General features: G+C 34.5%; 1 protein-coding gene across 5 annotated transcripts in view; it reads left to right on the top strand.

The window, feature by feature from the left end:
* Positions 1-21,967, top strand: part of LOC138709175 (zinc finger protein basonuclin-2-like) — an 893,892-nt gene that overhangs the window by 362,608 nt on the left and 509,317 nt on the right. For all 5 annotated transcript variants that reach the window (XM_069839735.1, XM_069839738.1, XM_069839734.1 and 2 more), the window contains one exon: positions 9,727-9,829. In XM_069839735.1, coding sequence (XP_069695836.1) covers positions 9,727-9,829 — 103 coding nt within the window. The remainder of the gene's footprint in view (positions 1-9,726; positions 9,830-21,967) is intronic.

Below are 21,967 nucleotides of genomic sequence, written 5' to 3'. Positions count from 1 at the left end.
ACAATCAGTGTAAATGTTTACAGCATTTTAGAGCCTAGTCCTGCAATGATATTGAAACAATGAATTCTCTCTCGTCTTTGGTATGACGGATAAAATTCTTGAATTCTGGATAGCCACCAGTCACGTCGCAGATCACTTTGAATGTTCACGTTTTTTGTAGTGCGAGTATAACGTTTGATCGTAATTTTGTTCACGAACAGCAGTCGGGTCACGATTTGAACGGAAGCGATTGATGCTACCCTATTCCATAATACCTAACGGACAGGCCGCAGATTACAGACTCTTTGAGCAGATCCTCATGCTCCCAACTCCATCGAGAACTCGGACCAATTTGGCTGCGGTAACCAATCTTTGACGCTGCGTTGTTTCTCACTCCGTACAATTTATACCTCGAGGGGAACGTATGAAAATTGCTGTCTGCATGATGAGGCAGTACAAGTCGGATAAAAATGTCCATAGCAATACAACCTGCCATCATGTTTTCTGTAATTTGGTAAACTGAGTTTAAATAGCTACATTATACCTTCCATCGATGATGGAGAGAAAGACAGAGAGATTCCTTTTAAGGTTAATCATTCTCTAGATTTCTTTTGAAATATGTTACATGTAAACACTCAAATGGGTTTATCTATAAATACAATTATTGACTCTAGTCACTGTAGGCTATATGTTTACTTTATTTCTAATATTTATCATTGGCATATTTTTAAGAAGTCAGCTACACGTGCAGCTTCAACATTTCGTCGTAAGATAAAATCTCGCTCAGAATATGAATGTCAGTTACCAATGTGATTATCTATTTTGTGTTCGTGGGAGAGTTCGGTGTCATGCTGATCGTAACTTGCGATACTCCCACTGTGTATTTGTTTAGTAAAAGGTCCAAGGACCCTTGAAATACACTGCTCCGTCGATTTAGTTGAATGCGTTTGAGTCTAAAGAAAACAGTACAACGTGATCTGTTGTGACGAGAATCCAAGCTCCCGCGAACAGGTAAGGTATTGTGTCACAAACACTTTCAAGTCTGAGTATTTTTTACAAAGTAAATATTATTCAACGCCTTGAAAATGGCACAAATGTTAAGGATATTGCTGGAGAGAGTAAGGTAATATTTATTTATACTGTATTTTTTCTTTCTTCCTTTAATCCTTTATTTATTGATTTCATTCATTCATTCATTCATTCATTCATTCATTCATTCATTCATTCATTCATTCATTCATTCATTCATTCATTCATTCATTCATTCATTCATTCATTCATTCATCATTCACTCCTTCATTCATCTATTCCTTCTTTCCTTCCATCATACCTTCACTCACTCTTTACTTACCTACCTACTTTATTTATTTATTTATTTATTTATTAGTTTATTTATAAATTTATTTATTTATTCATTCATATATTCGCTCGTTCATTAATTTATTACTGTATTTTTTATATAGGATATATATGTATATATAGACTATATATATGTAATATATATTCTAGGAAATAAAATCAATTTGTATTAACGTTGTATCAGATTCGCTTTTTATAATGAATTAACAACTCTTAAATACCGGTACCCATTCTCGTATGATCGATTTTTTACTGTCCATAATATTCCTTGACTTTCTTGTTCTACCTCTTTGGTATTCAATCTTTTTTGTTAGTGTACCGCCAAAATATATTTGTACCCCAAACTGCATTGCAATTATATAAGAATTATGTAACAAATGTCTAGTGATTGATATTGTACTAAAAATAAAATTATTATTGTTATTATTATTATTATTATTATTATTATTATTATTATTATTATGATCATCATCATTACATTGTTATACTGTTGTTTTTTAAGCTACAGCACACGAAAAGCGTAACATTTGAAGTTCAATGAGATGAAAAGGCGTTGATAATGAGGTGACGACTAACAAGCAAACGTTCTGATGAGGGCAGATAAAAAAGTTATTTTTTTTCTTCCACCAAGTAAATAATGTCAAAAGAAGTGCGTATACAAATTTTGGCCACTCGACCGCAATTGCGATGCTGTCCAGAAAGTGATTTTTCCTGGGGTCGTATATAGAAAAAAGCACAATTGCATGGAAATATTTATTGAAACAGATACAGCAATTGTTGCGCTATTTATCAACAGGTCCCTCACTGTAATTGAGACATTTGTCATTCCATAGCATCAATTTTTGTGTCCTAGAAGTCAGCCGCCTCAGATCGGAACCAGCATTTGACTGCGTGTGCACCTCTCTCTGTCGATCCCATGATATGAGAAATATCTCAATTCCGATGGAAAATATATTGAAAAATAGCTCAACAATTGCTGTGTCTGTTCCAATAAATTTGTCCAATGAAATTGTGTTTTTTTCTGTTAACGGCCCCAGGCGAACTTATTTTTTTACGCCCCCCCCCGTAATTGCGGTCGAATGGCCAAAATTTGTATAAGCACTTCTTTTGACATTATTAACACGGTGGAAGAAAAAAATTCAACTTTTTTTATCTGCCCCCATCAGAACGTTTGCTTGTAAGACGATGATCATAGTCTTCGTTATCATCATCATAATGATGACAACTTGATAGATTTCTCCTCTTGCTGGTGTAAATATTAACTTTTATTTGTTTTAAATATTTCAAGCAGCTAACGACTTTTCACCGAAAGGAACCAAAGTACGATTCCTGTAACACTTCATACGTGTTTCGTGGCAAATAAAGCAGTTACGGTGCAGGTTGTACGCCTCTCTGTCATTCCATTCCGCCTTTATTTCATTATTGCCATATCAGAAACATCAAGTATCCTCTATTGACATTATCTGAAATAAGTTCTGAAAAATAAAAACAATTTTTTGGTTATAATCACTCAAATTCAAAACCTTCCTAGATACTACTCAGTTTTCTTTCACTGATGCCAACAAATTTAGAAGTTTGCCAACAAATTTAGAAGTTTCATGGATACATTATTCCTGATAAGAACGTAAATACAAAAAAAAAAGGATAAGAACAAATATTCAGTGTAACAAAATTTCATTTACTTTGAAAGAAAATTTGTTTATCTATTTGTTAAGGACGTAAAATCATAATCCTAAAAATATTTTTAAATTATGAAACGAAATCGAGGAGACATTCAAAGAATGGCTATGAGGTTACAGGAATCCCTTGAGAACGTAAATATTTGTCATCAATATCATCATCATCATCATCATCATCATCATCATCTACTTTCACGCATCAATCCTTTCCTTTCCGTCACATTTCTCGTGAGGACAGTGAACAAATATTATACAGTACCAAGCACAGGGACTTCTTAGATCAGCGGTCATCAGCACAGTGTACCTTCGGGCTAACGTCTCTTACCCCCGGATAAGAGACTGCACTCTCATGCATCGTGGCTGCTAGCGGGTATTCTTTCTGCCTGTCCCTTCTGCACGTCAGTGGATATTGCGATACACTGCTGGATGCTGACGACCACTGTCCTAGACCATCAGTAGTGAGCATGACGATTATATTACCGTTGTAGACGATACGTGCAAGACAACGGAAAGACATCCGATCCTTATACAAGCTGATTCACGAGGATTTACCGTCCTTTACGGAGCTTATTTCTGAAGACATTTTGAGCAAAAAATTTCATATAAACATAACTTAGTTCCTATTCTCAATATTTTCAGTTTCACCAATTTAAAGCTGCTTGTAAAATATGTTTTTTCTTTAGTTTGAAGGCAAAACAATAATACAAATAGAGAAAGAACCATTCAGAAGCATCATTTCTTTAATTGGCAAGTATTATGAAGCTAAAAATGTGTTGTGAACTCTTTAGTTGCTTTGTACAGACATCTTTTTTCTATTTTTAGCTAGAAAATTACATTATTCTTACGCACTTATCACAAAAATTATTAAAAATCACATCACTTCCACCGACGTAATATTTGCAGTTCAATTTTGCATCCTAATTTACAGTCTTGGAGAGTTTACAACACATTTTAAAAAATGTCGCCGTCCGCTTGAGTACACTTGGCTGCACACTTGTGAACTCCACTCGTCGTGCTACGTAACTGCATACGGCTATCTTTAATTTCCGTAGCGCTCAAGCTGGCAGCTGACTGCACGCTGACCAAGATCATGAGTTCACAGCAATGCGTTCTAATAATAACTCCGTAAATATTGAGAATAGAACCCATGTTTATATGACATTTTTTGCTCAGAATGTCTTCGGAAATAAGCTCCGTAAAGGACGGTAAATCCTCGTGAATCACCCTGTATAAGGAAGATCAATCTCAAATTGACTCCGGGAATCGAATTGAGGGTCATTGAATTTATAGCAAGAAAGCTAATCCTCGAACAACAGTAAAAAGCATGCACTAGACCCTACAACACAAAACCTGAGTCTTGATGCTTCAAAGAAAAATATCTAAGAAGATTATAAACAGTGTGAGCATCAATGAGGCTTAGGCTAAGACTTAAAGAGAATCAAATTAGTAAAATAGTGCTGGAAGAGGAACTGGTTCATTGTAATTCTATCGTCAGTGATACTGTCCTACAAGACGTACTCAAGATGAAGGCTGATCCTTCTCATAATAACACTGTCAAAAGGATATTGAACGATACCGTTGTAGAGAACTGAAAATATCACTACACGAATCACAAAAGTCGAGGAGTACATGTTCTAGTTATTTCATTACATTTTAAATTTCCTTCCCCCTAATTTCGCCGCATTTTTCCTTAATTCCAATCCGGATGTGAAACTCCCATGTAGGTACAGTAATTGCCTAAAGCGTTTGCCTGTCATAGGATCAAACCATTCAAATTTCTGTAGCGATTACCTTGCCTTCCTTGCTTTCTATCGCCTTCCGTTTCTTCTCTCCCTCTTCAGCGGAGTAAAAGCCTCGGGGGGTCAATATTTACAGATGACGCGTAATAAAAATTCACGCTCTTTTAAAATCCATGTCAAATATATTCAAATTGGGCTCGTTAAGGGCTCCCCGTGGTAACATTGAGGTTGACTCCAATTTCCCTGACATAAAACAATGGCCGTACGTTTTCCGTGGCGCAAAAATAAAGAGGGGTTACGTCGGGTCCCTGGGGGGAATACCCTGGATCTGAGCAGCCACTACTGCATGTGGAGTTACTTGCCGGCGCGGCGCCAGCGAGTGCGGTTATCTCTCACCACAGGGAGACTTGCAAGTTCGTTCCCTATCGTGATGAAATCACAGCATCATCATCATCATCATCATCATCATCATCATCATCATCATCATCACCGCCACCACTACCTTCGTTACCAAGATCATTGCCTCTAACATCACTTCCAAAGTTATGGTCTTTAATTCCTCTACGTTTTTCTTTCCAACATTTTGTTTATTTAAAAAATATATACAAGAGAAAGTACACCATCACTCAGTTAATTAGCTGATATCTTATTGAGAATAATGATTCAAATTAGGGTAAATTGTACGAGACAGGGTGAAAAACAGACTGCGTGGCGAGTTTTCTCAGTTTCCCTAGCTATTCTCATTCAAAAATTTGCTCCACCATTGTCCCCAAGTGTCTTCTTAAGATGAATACTTGCAGTTAAGTCATTGTCAGCCACCGGCGTAGCTCAGTTGGCTGCAGAACTGGAGTTGCGCTCGGGCGCAGGTTCGATTTCCGCTAGGACTGATTTCCTGGTTGGGTTTTTTCCTAGGTTTTCCCCAACCGTAAGGCGAATCCTCGGCCTCATATCGCCAAGTACTATCTCGCTATCACCAATCCCATCGACGCTAAATAACCTAGTAGTTGATACAGCGTCGTTAAATACTGTAACTAACAAAAAAATATCATTATTATTACTGCAACAAATGTGAAGCTCTGTCAGCTGACGATTTCTCAGCAAATAATAATAATAATAATAATAATAATAATAATAATAATAATAATAATAATAATAATAATAATAATAATATTGGTGAATCGCATATCTTCGCTACATCGATCTTTTCCTGGTCTTTACCTACGTCTGAAATGTTTTAATTTTTCTTTTAAAGAGAAATGTTTATGTTCTCTCTTCGCTATTGACATCCATTACCTAAGGATACTTTCGCACACCGAAATTTCGGCTAATCATAATCTCCTGAGATAACGGGTAGGGCCCACAGTATATTTTAAAGAAAGAATCCAGTGCAAGTATGTCTCACGAGACAAATGTCCATTGCATACAAAAGTTTAAAAATATATTCTAAAAGCATATTTCATCATCTTCAGTACATGGGAAAAACACGAAAGCTCACTATAAATAGGCCTACATACCTCCGCTGGATTGATTCCATTTGTGGCAAAAAGGACGCCTTTAGGATGGGCAAGGAAATATGTTAGGAGGACAAAGATAAACAACCCACACACTGAATTAAGTTACAATTTGCGGAGTTAAGAGGTTAGGTACAACTTACAACAGTAACATTTTTGGAAATATTCAACATTTTTTTTTCATCCATTACTGTATCTTGTACAATAATAAAAATAAGTATGTGTAAAACACTTCCTTCTGCTATATGAAAAAAATATTTTTACGATTAAAAAAAATTATTTATGTATATTTTTTATCAAAATTGAAAACGGTGGCAGTTCACTGTGCAGTGATAAAGCGTTTCCCTTATAACTTATAAACTTGTTAACTTTTTCATGTTCTCTCTCTTTTATTTTATTTCCGAAACTCATGTTTACAATATCATGCTCTTTCAACTATATTCCTTAATAAATAATATTTTTTTATTTCGTGTTAGAAGAAAATATTGAGATTTGACCATTTTTTTAAATGAATGTATTTTTTATCAGACAATCTATCAAAGGTAGAGAATTGATCTTGTATCATATTGTAGATATAACATGCGTAAATACACACAAAAAATTTCATCACAGAATGTTGGATAGTATATCATTTCGTTGATAATGTATCTACATCCAAATTTTTAGAGTGAATAATTTTGTCTGAAATGTCCTTATGTCACTTGCTTACCTACCCGTGCCTGAGTAATTTTGTGACGATTTTCTAGAATTTACCAAGTATTCGGAACAATTTACATAATTAGATTGCAACTAGCACGCAAAAGAGATTGAGGATTAATTACCTTGGCGAAATTCACATTATCCTTACAATAGGCCCTATATACCATTCAACTCATATTCGAATAATCAGGCCTTAGGAAAAATTCACTGTATAGAGGTATTTGGAGAAGGAAATATTATTATTATTATTATTATTATTATTATTATTATTATTATTATTATTATTGTCATCATCACCATTATTATTATGATTATTACTAATTTAGAAAGTTTTACAATGGTTATACCATCTTTCTGCTTCCAGTTAATCTTCTGTTTCTCTTCTGCAACCATCTCTGTTAATCTGTTATTCCAGTCTCCATCCTCCAGTCATTTCTCCCACATTTTACTACTACTACTCTTATTATTATTATTATTATTATTATTATTATTATTATTATTATTATTATTATTATTAATTTTGAAAGAAATGTGGATTACGATAAAGAAAAGTGCCCTGAGAACACTCTTGATGCTGTCTTTTTTTGCACATATCCCAATTTTATTTATACAGACTTAAGACCGGGCCTCCGATGTGAAAAAATGGTGGCATTACCTTTCGAATAACGATGCACCAAATTTATTTTGGCCAGAATTCTCCATTTAACTTACTTTTCTCCTAATTTCATAGCATTTCGTTGAATTAAATAATAATAGTTAGGCCTTAGATTACAGTAGGACATCAAGGGTGCTATTCATAGACATTTCGCTAGCCCGCGCTACGAGCGTGCTAAACTAGTCCCGGCTATCGACTGGTTACTTGTACATGATTCATATCATATCGCTAACACTGGTTTATGAATACGAAAAACATTAGTTCGCTAATCATCCACCGGAAGCCCACGCTAAGAATGTCTATGAATACGGCCCCAAGAGCGGTAATTATATTATTAGGTGGTCAGCCAGACATTACATCCACGACCTTGGACAGGTGCGGTGGGGGAAGTCTGATGTCTCAGTACCCTCGGGGATGCCTGTTAGTGAGATCCGCGGGAAGGTTTATAATACTCGGTGATCATTGGTGAACTGAATCTTGTATATGGCATTTTCAGGCTGAAAATTTTACGCGTTGTATTCTCTCATTTCACCCTCTCTTCCCAGCAGGTTGTACACACTTAATTGGTGCACAAGACTCATTTATTTGCATCAAACCTACGACACGGGATCTCCGGATTTACCCTCCCTTCAAATGGATCTGCATTGGAGATTTTTACAATCCCTTTAAATCCATCACCATTGCCCTCCTTTGAATCCGGTAACCTCGGATTCAGTAGCAGTCATTCAAATTACATCTTGACCTCGAGCTTGAGGACAGCGAAGACATGAAGACATAAGGAAGCGCTATAAACTTTAACTCACACCCTGTTCCTATTACAAAGGAATAAAAGAGAATGCACCGTACGTCAATATGAATTTCAAAGCTAATTCTCAAAGCGGGGCGTCTGGGGAAATATCACGGTGTAGGCTTGCCTTTCTTTAGTCATCTTTCATCCACAGTGTAGACAATGGAGCTGTAGAGACATATCAGACACCATACAGTCACAGAGTGGCAGAGACAAAGGCGATGTTAGATATTGATCTCTGAGAGATCTCAGTATTTGATATCTTAGAACAAAAATCTTACTGGTGACAAAGTGAACACAAAAAGAAACAATTGTTTTTATATATACAAAGTATATAACAGCATTTTAATAACAAAATATTTTACTATAAGATCATTATGTCCATTATACATGTTTATTCTAATGTGAAACGTGTTCGATTCCTTTTCCGCGAACAGAATTCGTGACGGACGAAGGTTTTCTTGAATTATCTCGTTTATTCAAATATCATTTTAATCATCTTTATCTACAAAATGAAAACATCTTGTGATATTACCTATGATAGTAGTAATAATTGTTACTCTAATGATGACGACGATCACATTTTAATGTTGAAAATGATTTCACCAGCGTTGATTAAAATGACAAAATTATATTAATTATGACGACGATGAATTTAATTACAGAGATGATTTTTAAAGATAAAAATAATGATTTCAGCCGTTGTTAATTAAAATGACAAAATTGTATTAATTGCGACGACGATGAATTTAATGACAGTTATGATTTTAAGGACGAAAATAATGATTTCAGCTGTTGTTGATTAAAATGACAAATTTATATTAACTGCGACGAAGTTGATGTAATGACAGCGATGATTTTAAGGTTCAAAATTATGTTAAAAAATTAATGGTTGTTTTAATTATGTCAATGATGATCTTAATGACAATGTTACATTTTAATTAAGATACTGGTCATTGTAATAATGTAGACGGTGAATTTTTTTACTATGAATATCACTATTTTGGTAACGATAATAACGAAAGCCTGTACCTCATGGTAGGTATAAAATTTTCCTTAAAGAAGTGATAATGAAATGTTCTAGTGGTTTCGATGACGAATATCTAATTATGAGCATTTAAATTTGAGTGTCAGACCGGATAAATCTTCAGTTTTGACAGCCTTCTGGATTATCCTTATTTTAGACAATGTCCTTCCTTCCACTAAACATAGTTCCGTTTAAGGTCACAGATGTCTGCACTCCAGTGCACTGTGGAAGTAGTTATTCTTAGAATATAGAGGTTTGAATTTTCCACAATGCAATTTCTGTTACTTGCAGGCCATCCGGTGCACTGTGCCAAGCTGTTCCTGTGAATGCTTCACCCCCGGCAAGATGAACATTCGTTACTGTGACACTTGCAACCACAGCTGGGTACCACACGGTAAGTCTTCTTGTCCAATTAATTCATTAGCTTAGTGGGCGGCAAAAGAGTTACGTCACTTTTCAGTAAAAGTTGACGACTGTATAACATTAAAGTGGAGTTGTTTTTCAAGTCTTATGTTTTTAAAGCTAAGTTTTATCATTGTTTCTTGGAAGGCAAGTTATAAACAATTCAAGTATAAAGTATAGGCTTGGCTGACAATAAACATTTTCCTTACACTAATTTCAGTTGTATAAGTTTACTAACAGTTCAACATAATCATTATAATAAATACATAAATTAGTAAACCAATGAGAAAGAAACATAAATAATATTTTGATAATCACTTTACAGGCCTGCTCTCTTTTCTGCCCATTATGCAGATATTTTTATACAAGTATTTACAGCATGTATGTTTCTGCTTAGTTATTTTATAGAAGAAAAATCATATATAGCAGTTTCAAATTGTAAAAATATATTACTTTCTTAATCATTTACTTACAGCTTCCCTCGCTCACTATGCATTCATACTGTGTGACTTCTCATGTATTCTTGGATAGTTCTTTGAAAAGAAAGTGATTATTATTCTTTTAGATTTTCATCTGTAGATACGAAATTGGACATGCCTTATTTGGCAATATATATCTTTAATTCTTTCCCGCTCCTAGAATAATTTAATGCGTTTACGCGTCTTCTATCGTGGCTGCGATACATTTCTATCTGCTGATAATGTGAAGTACACACAAACTATTTTCCTCGCTCCTTATGTAATTACTTGTATTTACAAGTGATTTGTTGATGGAAAGATCATATTCACTTAAAACAGTTCTATCCTAGATCATATATACCCCTGATAGATCGGCCTTATAGGCTTTGACGTTAACAACTTTTGTCAGGTAGAGCTCTATATAGACAGAGTACCGCAACTGTCTTCCCTACCGCTTGCCGACAATGCGGCGCTCTGATTGGTTCACGTGACCTCGCGCGCTTCTCTGGACCCAAAGCCCGCTAGTAGCAGCATAAGAAAACCATTTAATTCGGTTAAATACCAATTTTCTTCTTAGTTTAAAGGCAGTAAAATGCCACAATGTTGTGCATATGGATGTTACACAAGGCAAGAGAAAGATGTACATCTTTATCGGATACCTCAAGGGCAGAGAGATAAGAAAAGAAGAAAAATTTGGGTGGCAAGGATAAACTGCGTGTCCATTTAGAAAGTAAATTATCATACTAAGTACGAATTATATAAGAAAAAGGTAATATAAAATGGACAAGCTTACATTGGAGCTCTGTACTGCTGTATATTAATATTTCTATAATTTCAGCAATTGCATGCACAGCTATGAAAATACAGTAATACTTTATCATTTCTATCATGGAGGAAGTTGATGTTACCTCGTCTGACAAATTTCTCTGAAGTTGGGGAAAATTGAACAAAGTTGAATTCTCTGTCTGGTGCAACATCCAGGCGATGACGGTATTCTGATTTTTTTCTTTGTCACCTATATTGTTTTTATTAGCCACCGATCCATAGAAATGACACTGTACGAAAATTAATAAACTTAATATTTCGTAAGTTTATTATGCTAGAAACTGTAGCCACACGGTTTTTCATACACACGTTACACAGATTTTTAACACAAACACATGGATGAATATTAATAAATAATAATGACATTTTTTGTCATTAAACCCTATGCGCTTTTCCCTACAAAAGGATCCACTTCCACTGTTCGAAAAACGTATACTTAACATTTCGCACAAATTAACACAAACTAATGTAGAACAGTCGAGAGTGACTATCAGACTGAAGCTGTCAGACAAAAAAACTGACGTTTAAAGTCAAAGTAGTACTGGAGAAGGATTTTAGAAAGCTGAAGGACAAAAAAAATTCTATATTTTGAAAGGAAAATTGACACATGTAAGATTCTTGAAAATAGGCCTAAAACCTTACACGTGCACACGTGCACTTAGAATTGGGAGAGAAATAAAACCATAAAAACGAGACATGACGGTCTCACAAGTTCAATGAAAAGAAGGAAAAACGGCAAACCTTGCCCTTCAACATTTCTGAAAAGTAGAGACTTTCATTCTATATATAAAAAAAGGAGTTACCCATTTTTAAAGTTATTGTTTTCGTAACGCGGTAAGTGGGTTGGGTGACACTTTCAATGTTTCGTTTTAGAAATTCGGTGTCCATCATTCTTCCACCGTGGCTGTTTGAGGATCACTAGAAGAAGAAAAAAAACATTATTTGACTCTAAAAATTAGTTTCCTTTTAACATCTCTCTTTAGTTACTGCTTACGGAAGGTCAATATTTTTCTTCCCCTTTTATGACTCTGCCTTTCCGAATACTGTATTCAATAAAACTCTTCCCCTTTTACGATCATGTATGCTACATAGCGAAGAGGAGATTTTCAATGTAAAGTTACAACACATTATTGACCAGTATAACTAAAAACTATCCTCTAAATAAGTCTCCGAACATATTACAGATATTCCTAAATGAAATGAAACAAAATATTATTTTGTTATTAATTAAAGGGCATGTTAAATCGAGAAGTAGTGCAAAGTGTGGTAGTAGAAGTTTGGAATGAGAGAGGCAGTTCTAACTTTGAAGTAATTTAGATCCCATTATAAAGATTACAATGTTAAAATTGACAATATGGATGGAAGAACTCCCTAAGTCAGGTTACGTACTTATTTCAGATAATTACTGCAGAATATGATTCTCTGGTGCCTGTAGAATGTAACAATAGTTCGAACTACGTCATAAATCTTGATATTACATATTTTATTAAAAACAAGCATCTGAAACTGGAATAAGGACATAACTCAAGAAAATGAGAAACCATAGGCCTAATAATAAAATTAGGTTACTAAGCCATCTTTCACTATTACTACTTCTCGTCACAGGAATTCTCTGCCACCTGAAGCCAAGAGCTGCCGAACTTTATTTTCTTTTAAATGGAAATTAGAAAAATGTCTTATGATGAGTTGCCAGACCTAACGCGTTGCAAATATTTAATGCAATGTATTCCACTGTATTTATTTTTATTTTTTGTTTCTTATTTTTATTGTGTAATCATGTAAATCGTGTTTATTTATCACTTAACACCAATATGTATCCCACTGTGTTGTTTTATATTATTTATTATTATTAGTCTATTTTTATTGTGTACATTTTATTCAATAGTCGGTTTCTGTTTTAATTATGTGAATCTTACTTACTTGTAATCTAATACTAATATGTATTTCAATGTGTTTATTTTTATTTTTACTGTGTACATTTTTTATTGAGTTCTGTTTTTGTGTGATTAGTATTTGATTCTAACAACATTAATATGTATTCCACTATGTTTATTTTTATTTTATGAGGTAAATATTTATGTAACTACCACTTTTTATTTCATTGTGTACCTAAATCGTATCAGTATGTAATTACTTAATTCCGATCCAGTTGTTGTTCAACTATGTAAGGAAGTTTCAATCCTGGTTGAGTGTAAGAGAAGGCCTTATGGCCTTAACTCTGCCAGGTAAAATAAAGCCATTATTATTATTATTGTTATTATTATTATTATTATTATTATCATTATTATTAAACCATTCAAAAATTGAGTAAAGTGTAATTTCACCTACGAACTATTGTAAAGATTCATTTATGAAAGTATGAGAATTTTAACTAATTTTTTTATTGGTGCATTTTTTTTACTAATTTTCTCATAACTGCATTTTTAGCTACATACTTCTTCCATCAGTCTCGACAATTAATGCTAGCCTTACAAACATATTTCAGGAACGCATTTTACTGAGAGTGACCGAAAATGGCCATGATTATAATAATTTTATATTCGAGTATTTGCTTCAAATAATTTTATTTCAATGTTCTAATTTATTTATCTATAAGTTTGTGTTTGCTTTAAAAACAAATGTACTAAAATTACTAAAATATTGAACTTTTATTGCAAACAAATATGAAAGTAAATAGTTCCACTGAAACTGAATAGGCCAGTCACCTTATTTCATGTATTCTGTTCGATATCGTATGTAAGTAACTGCCATCAAACTACATAATAAACTTCTTAAAATTCTACTTGTAAAACAAGAGTGTTATGGTCTGCCTGAGTTTCCTAGTTCAAAACATATCATGGAATAATACTTGCAGCACGCCTACATTATATATTTGCTCTCCCGTCTTGCCAGAGCTGATACATAAAATAACATGTATTTGCAACGCCTCTAATTGAGATATTACATTTAAAAGTTCATAGTGTCATGCGTGAGACATTTAGCTACATGTTAGTATATTTACAATTATTATCAGTGCCCTAGGATGGAATCTGCAGCATAAAAACAGAGAGAGCGCGTCAATTTCCCTATTCCAGTAATGTTAACAGAGCGAGCGCTTCGGTCCAACGTCGACCTTTGCGGTACTCCGTCTATATAGAGCTCTATTGTCAGGTTTACTACGCTGCCATCTAGTTGTTACATAAGGAGTCACGTCATAATTCCCATTTTAATTGCATTAGCGACTGTACTGCCATCTCGTGTTCGTTTATGGCGGGCGGGTGGCGATCCTGGCGGTTGTTCTCTTCAAAGTGCAAACGATTTTAACATAGCGATGACCTATCTGTTACATATATGATCTGGGGTTCTACTCAATAAATGTGTGTTATGTGGTGTATCTATGTATGCATGCATGTATGTATGTATGTATGTATGCATGTATTTATGTTTGTATGTACATATGTATGTAGTTATGTTTGTATGTACGTATGTATTTATGTTTGTATGTACGTACGTATGTATTTATGTTTGTATGTACGTACGTATGTATGTATGTATGTATGTGTGTGTATGTATGTATGTAACACTTTAATAACTAGTCTCTCCTGTTGGTGAGTGATTAGAGACACAGAGTTCCACCGTGACAATTCGGGTTAGTTCCCATGTGGAGTGAAGAGAGCGCGTTCTAAGGATTTTTCTCGAGGTTCTCCCGTTTCCTCTTACCAATGTCAGGTAAACCACGGCAAATTCTCGGTTTCATCTAGCCAAATACCATCAGCAATTCCACCAAAGATAGACAACCTCGCAGTCGTTTTTTCTATCTCTTACGGAGGAGTGCTTGAAGGCTAGCATCCCAGCCTGAGGCTTATTCTGCTAAGCTGACCACCTAAGACAGGGATAATTGTTGGAGTCCGCAGAATCGCATTCCTGTAAGTAAGGCGATTCGCTAAAACACTCAGGTCCGACGAATTCGCATGGTCAACCAAGAAACCTCCTCCATCCCCCTTAAAGTTCTTCAGCCTCCTCAGATACCATCTGTTTGTAACTCACGTTACTGATTCCTGCAAGTATCGTGATTCACTGTTTTGTGTCATCTATCGATTCAGCTAAAACATTCAGGCCTGACGAGTTTGCATGATCGACCAATAACGCCCCCCCCCCCGTCCTCCTTCTACAGCCTTCTCAGATACTATCTATATGCAAATCACGGTACTACATCCGCTGCATCTCCTGATCGGTCTGAAACTATTTAAAGATGATAAAAGAAGTTAAATTTAAATAACGAAATGAATCCGAGGTCCAACGTTATCCAGAAATTCTGCTTCAATTGGTTAAGGGAGGAGAAACTTCGCAAAAAACTCAATCAGGTAACTTATCCTAACCAAGATTTGAACCCGGGACCGCTCATTTCATGATCATGCAAATTAACCGTTACTCCACAGAGGTGGACCTCGGAGTCGTTAAAAGAGACGAGTCGGCTTCGGTGGTCTATAGCTTACTATGATGGCTGTTGAGTTCGAGCTTTGCTGGATCAAAATCTGTCAAGGACGATGGATTTTAAAGGGTGTAAAATCCTTAGAATAGCTCCCTCTCGAAGGGAAGTAAAACTATGGGCCCGGTGTCCTAAAATTTTCGGCAAAATTTGGAAGTTGTTTCTCTCCCACGTTGAATTTCGATTCTGACTAATCTCTGCAGTAGAAAGGGTCGCTAAATAAAATACTACTGCTACTACTACACAGACAGGACTCCTTGGCCATGTGGTTACTATAGCTCAAGATCACTGTTAAGACAAGAAAGAATAAACAAAAAATAAGACCCATACCTAATCCTTAAGGAGTTAGGTACAGCTTACAGAAGTAAAAGTTTGGAAATATTCAACATTTTTTCCTCCATTACTGTATCTTGTACAATAATAAAAATTAGTATGTGTAAAATACTGTCCTTCTGCTGTGTGAAAAATAGTACATTATGCAACGAGCCTATAATGGTAGTAATTAAGACGCGAGTATGTTTTCATACGTCTTAATTACTACCATTATAGTCAAGTTTCATACGACTTTTTATGCTCGACCATATTTCTAACTTGAAATTATTCATAAGTATTCATGTTATGGTTATTTAAGTGAAGACTGGAACTGACCTACTAAATTGTGAGATGTGCGCAGACGCGGAAGTATTGATTTTTTCCGAGGGACGAATGTCATTGACCTTGATATAATCTAGAGAATAACATGAACATTAATATTGATATAACATGGAAATTGATTTAGAATTGAAAAACGAGATGACAAATTGAATTTATTTGAATATTATTTACAATTAACGCTAATTATTATAGTAACAGAACAATACCTTCTGCGACAGTATTGAATTTCCAGCCTCCGTGACGTTTCGCTAATTGTCTTTCGACTGCATATTCGAGAATAATCGATACTTGCGGTTTTATAATGGTACAATGGCGATTTCTCATTGGCTGAACAACTGAATTATAATGAATAGGTGACTTTAATGAGGTGCATTAAAGGGCTACTACCAGGTGTATAATTACTACATTTCGGCATGGTCGAGCATAAAAATATTTTTACGATTTAAAAAAATTAATATATATATTTTTTTTTTCAAAATTCAAAATGGTGGAAGTTCACTATGCAGTAATGAAGCGTTTCCCTCATAACTCAAAAACTAGCCAACATTCTGTGATGAAATTTTTTGTGTATATTTATGCATGTCATATCTACAATATGATGCGAAATCACTTCTATACCGTTGATAGATTCTCTGATAAAACATTAATTCATTAAAAAATCGTGAAATATCAGTATTTTCTTCTGACAAAAAAAAATATTTATTAAGGAATGTAATTTTTTTAATCGTAAAAATATTTTTTTCATATAACAGAAGGGCAGTGTTTTACACATGCCAATTTTCATTATTGTACAAGATGCAGTACTGGAGGAAACAAATGTTGAATATTTCCAAAAAATTTACCGCTATAAGCTGTGCTTAACCCCTTAAAGGAGGAATATAAGTTAAATCTCTGAAGAGAATCAAACTCGAGTTCTCAGTATTTGTGGCTACTGCTTGAGTCACAGCGGAAGACTGATTGCAACATGCTCACAAATAATTCAAATGCAGTCACCTTGCCGGCAAGGACACGCACAGCCGCATAGCCATTCCTTAATGAGACCATAATGAAAATTTATGGCTTTATTGTCCCACCTCTAGAAAAAACAACAATCCTATTCAAAGAGTTGAGCACACGTACATTGCCTTATGTCGCCTTGCTTACAGGCTTAAGCATTCGAACTGTAGCCTATTTAATACTCTATGAGGCATACACATATGTTTAATTTCTCAATATAGACAGCCTAAAGAGAAATTATTGTGATGAACAAAAATATAACTTATTTTAAAATTCACACATAAACGATATTGAAAAAGTGGTTTTCGGTTTGACTATCTGTGTACAGCGATTTATTCCAAACTGCCATGCCACATGAAAAATGATTTGTACTTGTAACTCACCTCTTAATTTTGATTTTCAAAAGCATCTCATTAAACTTCATGAATTGGGCGATTACTGACTTAATTCTTTTTTCTTATTCACCATTTTTCCGATAAATTGCTTATAACATACAATTTTTTGCCTTTCTCATTTGGAAATAAAAATATTCCTTATGAAGTGTCAAGAGTCAAAATTTAGTTCTGTTGTCGCATGCAACAGAAACTGTTTCTAAGTTTCACTTTCACTACGGATGCTGGTCTCAAGATGCAGTTAGGAATCCTGTCTCATACATTTATTGTCCTGATTAAACTATATTTTCGTTATTAAATGTTTCAACTTCCGTTTCAGTCTTCCTTAATATCTGAGTCTCTATTAATATGAACATTATTGTCTAGTAGTCAAAGCCTTGTCTGAGTCCGTTTATATTCAATATTTACTAGTCATTTTATCTGCTAATCGTGCACGTGAAGTAATATAACTTTAGTAAGAAAGTAATTTATCTTTATATTAAATAAAAACATTCAATGGAGAGTTCGTTCAAATAAAATCATTTGATATTCTTCGTCAATTCTTGTAGTACGTACAATAAACAGACAAATGAAATGATACGGTTCGTATCAAAAGTGTAAGAGTGTTAGTATAAGTTTCATTCCCTACGTCCAGATGTCTGCAAAAATTGGAAACGTCCCTCTTTCATGAAGGATTAACCAACAATTGTCGTATATTTGTAAACAATCTCAACTTGTGTGGGTGTGGGAATTTCCACAGTTGCAATAGTGTTTAGCATTTCTGAAAATGAAAAGAAAGAATCTGATTGGAAACCGCTAATATATTTTTTACATTAATATATCTTTAAGTGCCGATTTCTGTAAAGAGAAAAATCATATTTTTAATTATTGCAGTACACGAATTGCTATTTTATGTACATATATGCATAATTAATTATATAATGTATTTATTACACATATATATCTACGTAAAGTATAACAATTAGGGTATAAAGTAAGTCAAATATCTCACTTTCTGAATTATAAAGCATGATTTTGTGCAATCCAGAATACAAACGTTACTCTTCTGACTCAGGTGCATATTAAATGAATTCATACACGCCTATGTGTCTTTCAAATAAAAGATCAAGAAAATAAACTTTTAAGGATAAAATCATTCGTAACATGACAGAAGATGCGTCTGTGGCTCAAGCTATAGCACGCTGGTCTTCCATCCACACAGCAGACGTTTTTCTCGGGGTACTCCCGTTGCTCTCTATCATTCCACCAACACTCTCCACCTCTCCTTCATTTTATCCATTATCTGCAATAGTAAAAATAGGCTGAGGTAAAGTTTGGGGGCAGTAACGGGTTTCCGATGCTGATACAGGAAGGGCTTGGATCTATCAGACTACTCGTCCGCGAGACGGGACTGGCTCTAACAGGAACTGAGACAGGATGGACGTAAGCGTCGGATTCACGAATGCCACCCGGGCCACCCGTCCGACTTCAACAATCATCGCATATAGGGAGCATAATGAGCCACACCGTGCTTAAGTGTCCGGATCCTTCCTGGGTCCAGTTCTCGTAAAGCCAGCCAGCCAGCCAACAGGATAGCAAGGGAATACTTAAGAAACGTCATGTAAATCATATAATGAGAAAGTAGACCTATATGTTTATTTCCGTGAAACTCATTCTTCAGATTAAGACCTAGTCAAATGTCTAATTCGGAGTAGGCCTACGCTATGTTTCAGGACATTCTTCTGAACAATGACCCAATTGATTGCGTTTCTAGATTCATATATTTAGGTGTAATATAGATGGGAAGGGTAAATGGATGACTCAAAATGAAGTGGCATTTAATAAAGGTAATGGTGCACTCACAGCGATAGATAAGTGCTTGAACAAATGGCAGAATATAGAGGTAAAATACCTATTTAATATTTATAGAGTTATTGTAGAATCGAAAATATTGTATAATATAGAAATTTGGGGTAATGATTTATCTAGCCAGCTTACTGAAAGAATTAGATCTAAATTTTGTAAGAAATTTCTAGGAATTCCGTGGAACGCCTCTAACCTACCTGTTACATTCGAAATGGGGGGTAGATAGTATAATGGGAGCGACATTAGTAAGGAAAATAAAATTCTTAGGTCATATTATGGCGAAGGAGAATAGTGCCATTGAAAAGAAGTGTTTGCAGTTTCTTCGGGACACGAATTTGAAATCCAATTGGATAGAGGATTTAAAGAACAAGGTGAGTAGATTAGGTCTAAGATGGTTATGGGAGGAACTTGGAATAATGAATTTAAATGTAATTTGTAAAATCGTAAAAGAGAGGTGTAATGAACCTATGAGACAGGAATTATATCAAAATCTCAACGATTAAGGACATTAAGTAACTATAAGGACATTAAAACGTCATGGGAACAAGAAGAATATGTCAGAATAAATAATAGGGAAGTGAGGATGGGCTTAGCTTGGTGGAGACTAGGAATATGGAAATTGAAAAACAGGAGGGGTACCATAGAGAAGGATATCTGCCCCCTTTGCAGCATGGGAGAAGACGCGTTCCATATATTATTAGAATGTCAAGTAACAGGCAATACAAGGAAAAAGTGGAAAAATAATAAATTTTTGAATATGAATAGATACGTAGCATATAAGAAAATATGTAATATAATATAAGAGAGTTAAATAAATTGGGCAAATTTTTAATGATAGTGAAGATGAAATGGAAAGAGAAAGTTAAAAGTAATGGTGTATTAAATTGATCTTGTCGTGTGTATGTGTGTGTGTTTTTTTGTTTTGTTTTTGTTTATTTTTTTTTTTTAGTTGTGAGACTTGGCATAGGTGATTAAAATTGTAAAGTAAGGCAGATCCGAGGTAATATAGAATCGTAACAGGTCTGTCTTACAGATATATGATAGTTGAATAAATATATCATTTCATATCATCTTTCAGGACATTCAAATACACTTTTTTTAAGATTAGCATGCACTCTAGGTACAAGATCTGGAATTCTACACGTGATTGTGAGTCACTTGATATTTGTCTATTGTGTAGTGTTGAACGCTAAGTAACGAAGATAAACATAGAGCAGAAAATGGGAAAGAACTAGATAAATGTTGAATAAAGTATTGATCATGTAAATTTATTCATGGATGGAAGTAGAAAGAAAAAAGGGATAAAAACGAGGGTGGAGGGAATTCAAAAACATATCAATAACTCAGCTGGGTTTGGCAGTTCATTACCCGAGTTCCAGGTTTTACGACATTGTCGGATGTTGGCATGGGTTCGAAGGAAACCAAGAGATGACTCGTCTCCATTACATTTACTGAGTTGAGTTACAAATTTTACTAAAAACTTCTTGGGACCCTAAATGAGACAGTGCTGTGCACTATATCTGTAGACCTATTCTACTCTTAAATTTAATCGGAAAAAGCTGTCATGTGTTTCTCATGTTGGATTTTAAAACACATTGCTATGTATCTTCCGGTACTTATTGTTTCAATTGGTATTTTATTTAGTGATAGCAAATCGATTTAACTGATTGGGCGCAAAAGTGACTTAAGGAAACTTTAAATTTGTGTACAATAAGATAATTCAATAACTCAAACATGTTCTATTCTTCTCTAAAATATTAAACTTTAAATTCTCCTCAACGTCGGCCTCAATGGCAAAGTGGTTACCATCATGCTTGTTCAATAGTTTAAACCATATTGAATGGGATCAAAATTCGTACAATTACAAATTTAGTTTTTAATAGTATATGTCTGATTCAGATTATGTAAGTGCCAACTTTCGGTACCAACATTCAAAGCCTTCCAGATCTTTCATGTGAAATTCACTGCTTGTCATGTTATTCATGATTTACAATGCCCAAAAATTCTTGAATATTTTGTTTTTATTTTCTCTACTAACTTCCATTAAACATCATCGTAATCATTAACGGCATCATGACGCAAGTCATAGTTTTAGACCCAATGGCCTGTTCCGGTCTCAATAGCTTTCAAGATGTCGTTCAAAGGGTCAGTCATGTTGTCTTCCTCCTGATCGATAAATTGGCCATTCAATTCGGTAAACTGTCTCTTCCCATACTTCTGTCTAGTACTGAGATGAAAATTATATTTGATACAACTTCCTCATTAATTCTGTAATCCTGTCATTATTAATTTGCTGACTTTCTTTAAAAATTCCAACATTCATTTATATATATATATATATATTTTTTTTTTTTTTTTTTTTTTTTGCTGAGTCTTAACAGATTTTCAAACTACAGTAGCTTAATGTTTCCTTTTGTAGCCTACATCATCTATAACTTTTTAGTATTCTTTTTTGTCTTTAGCCTATTTCTTCCATTTTAAGGGAACACTTA

The sequence above is a fragment of the Periplaneta americana genome, chromosome 11 (genome assembly GCF_040183065.1).
Source record: "Periplaneta americana isolate PAMFEO1 chromosome 11, P.americana_PAMFEO1_priV1, whole genome shotgun sequence".
In the NCBI taxonomy this organism is placed as follows: Eukaryota; Metazoa; Arthropoda; class Insecta; order Blattodea; family Blattidae; genus Periplaneta; species Periplaneta americana.
This window is presented reverse-complemented; position numbering and strand designations above follow the sequence as displayed.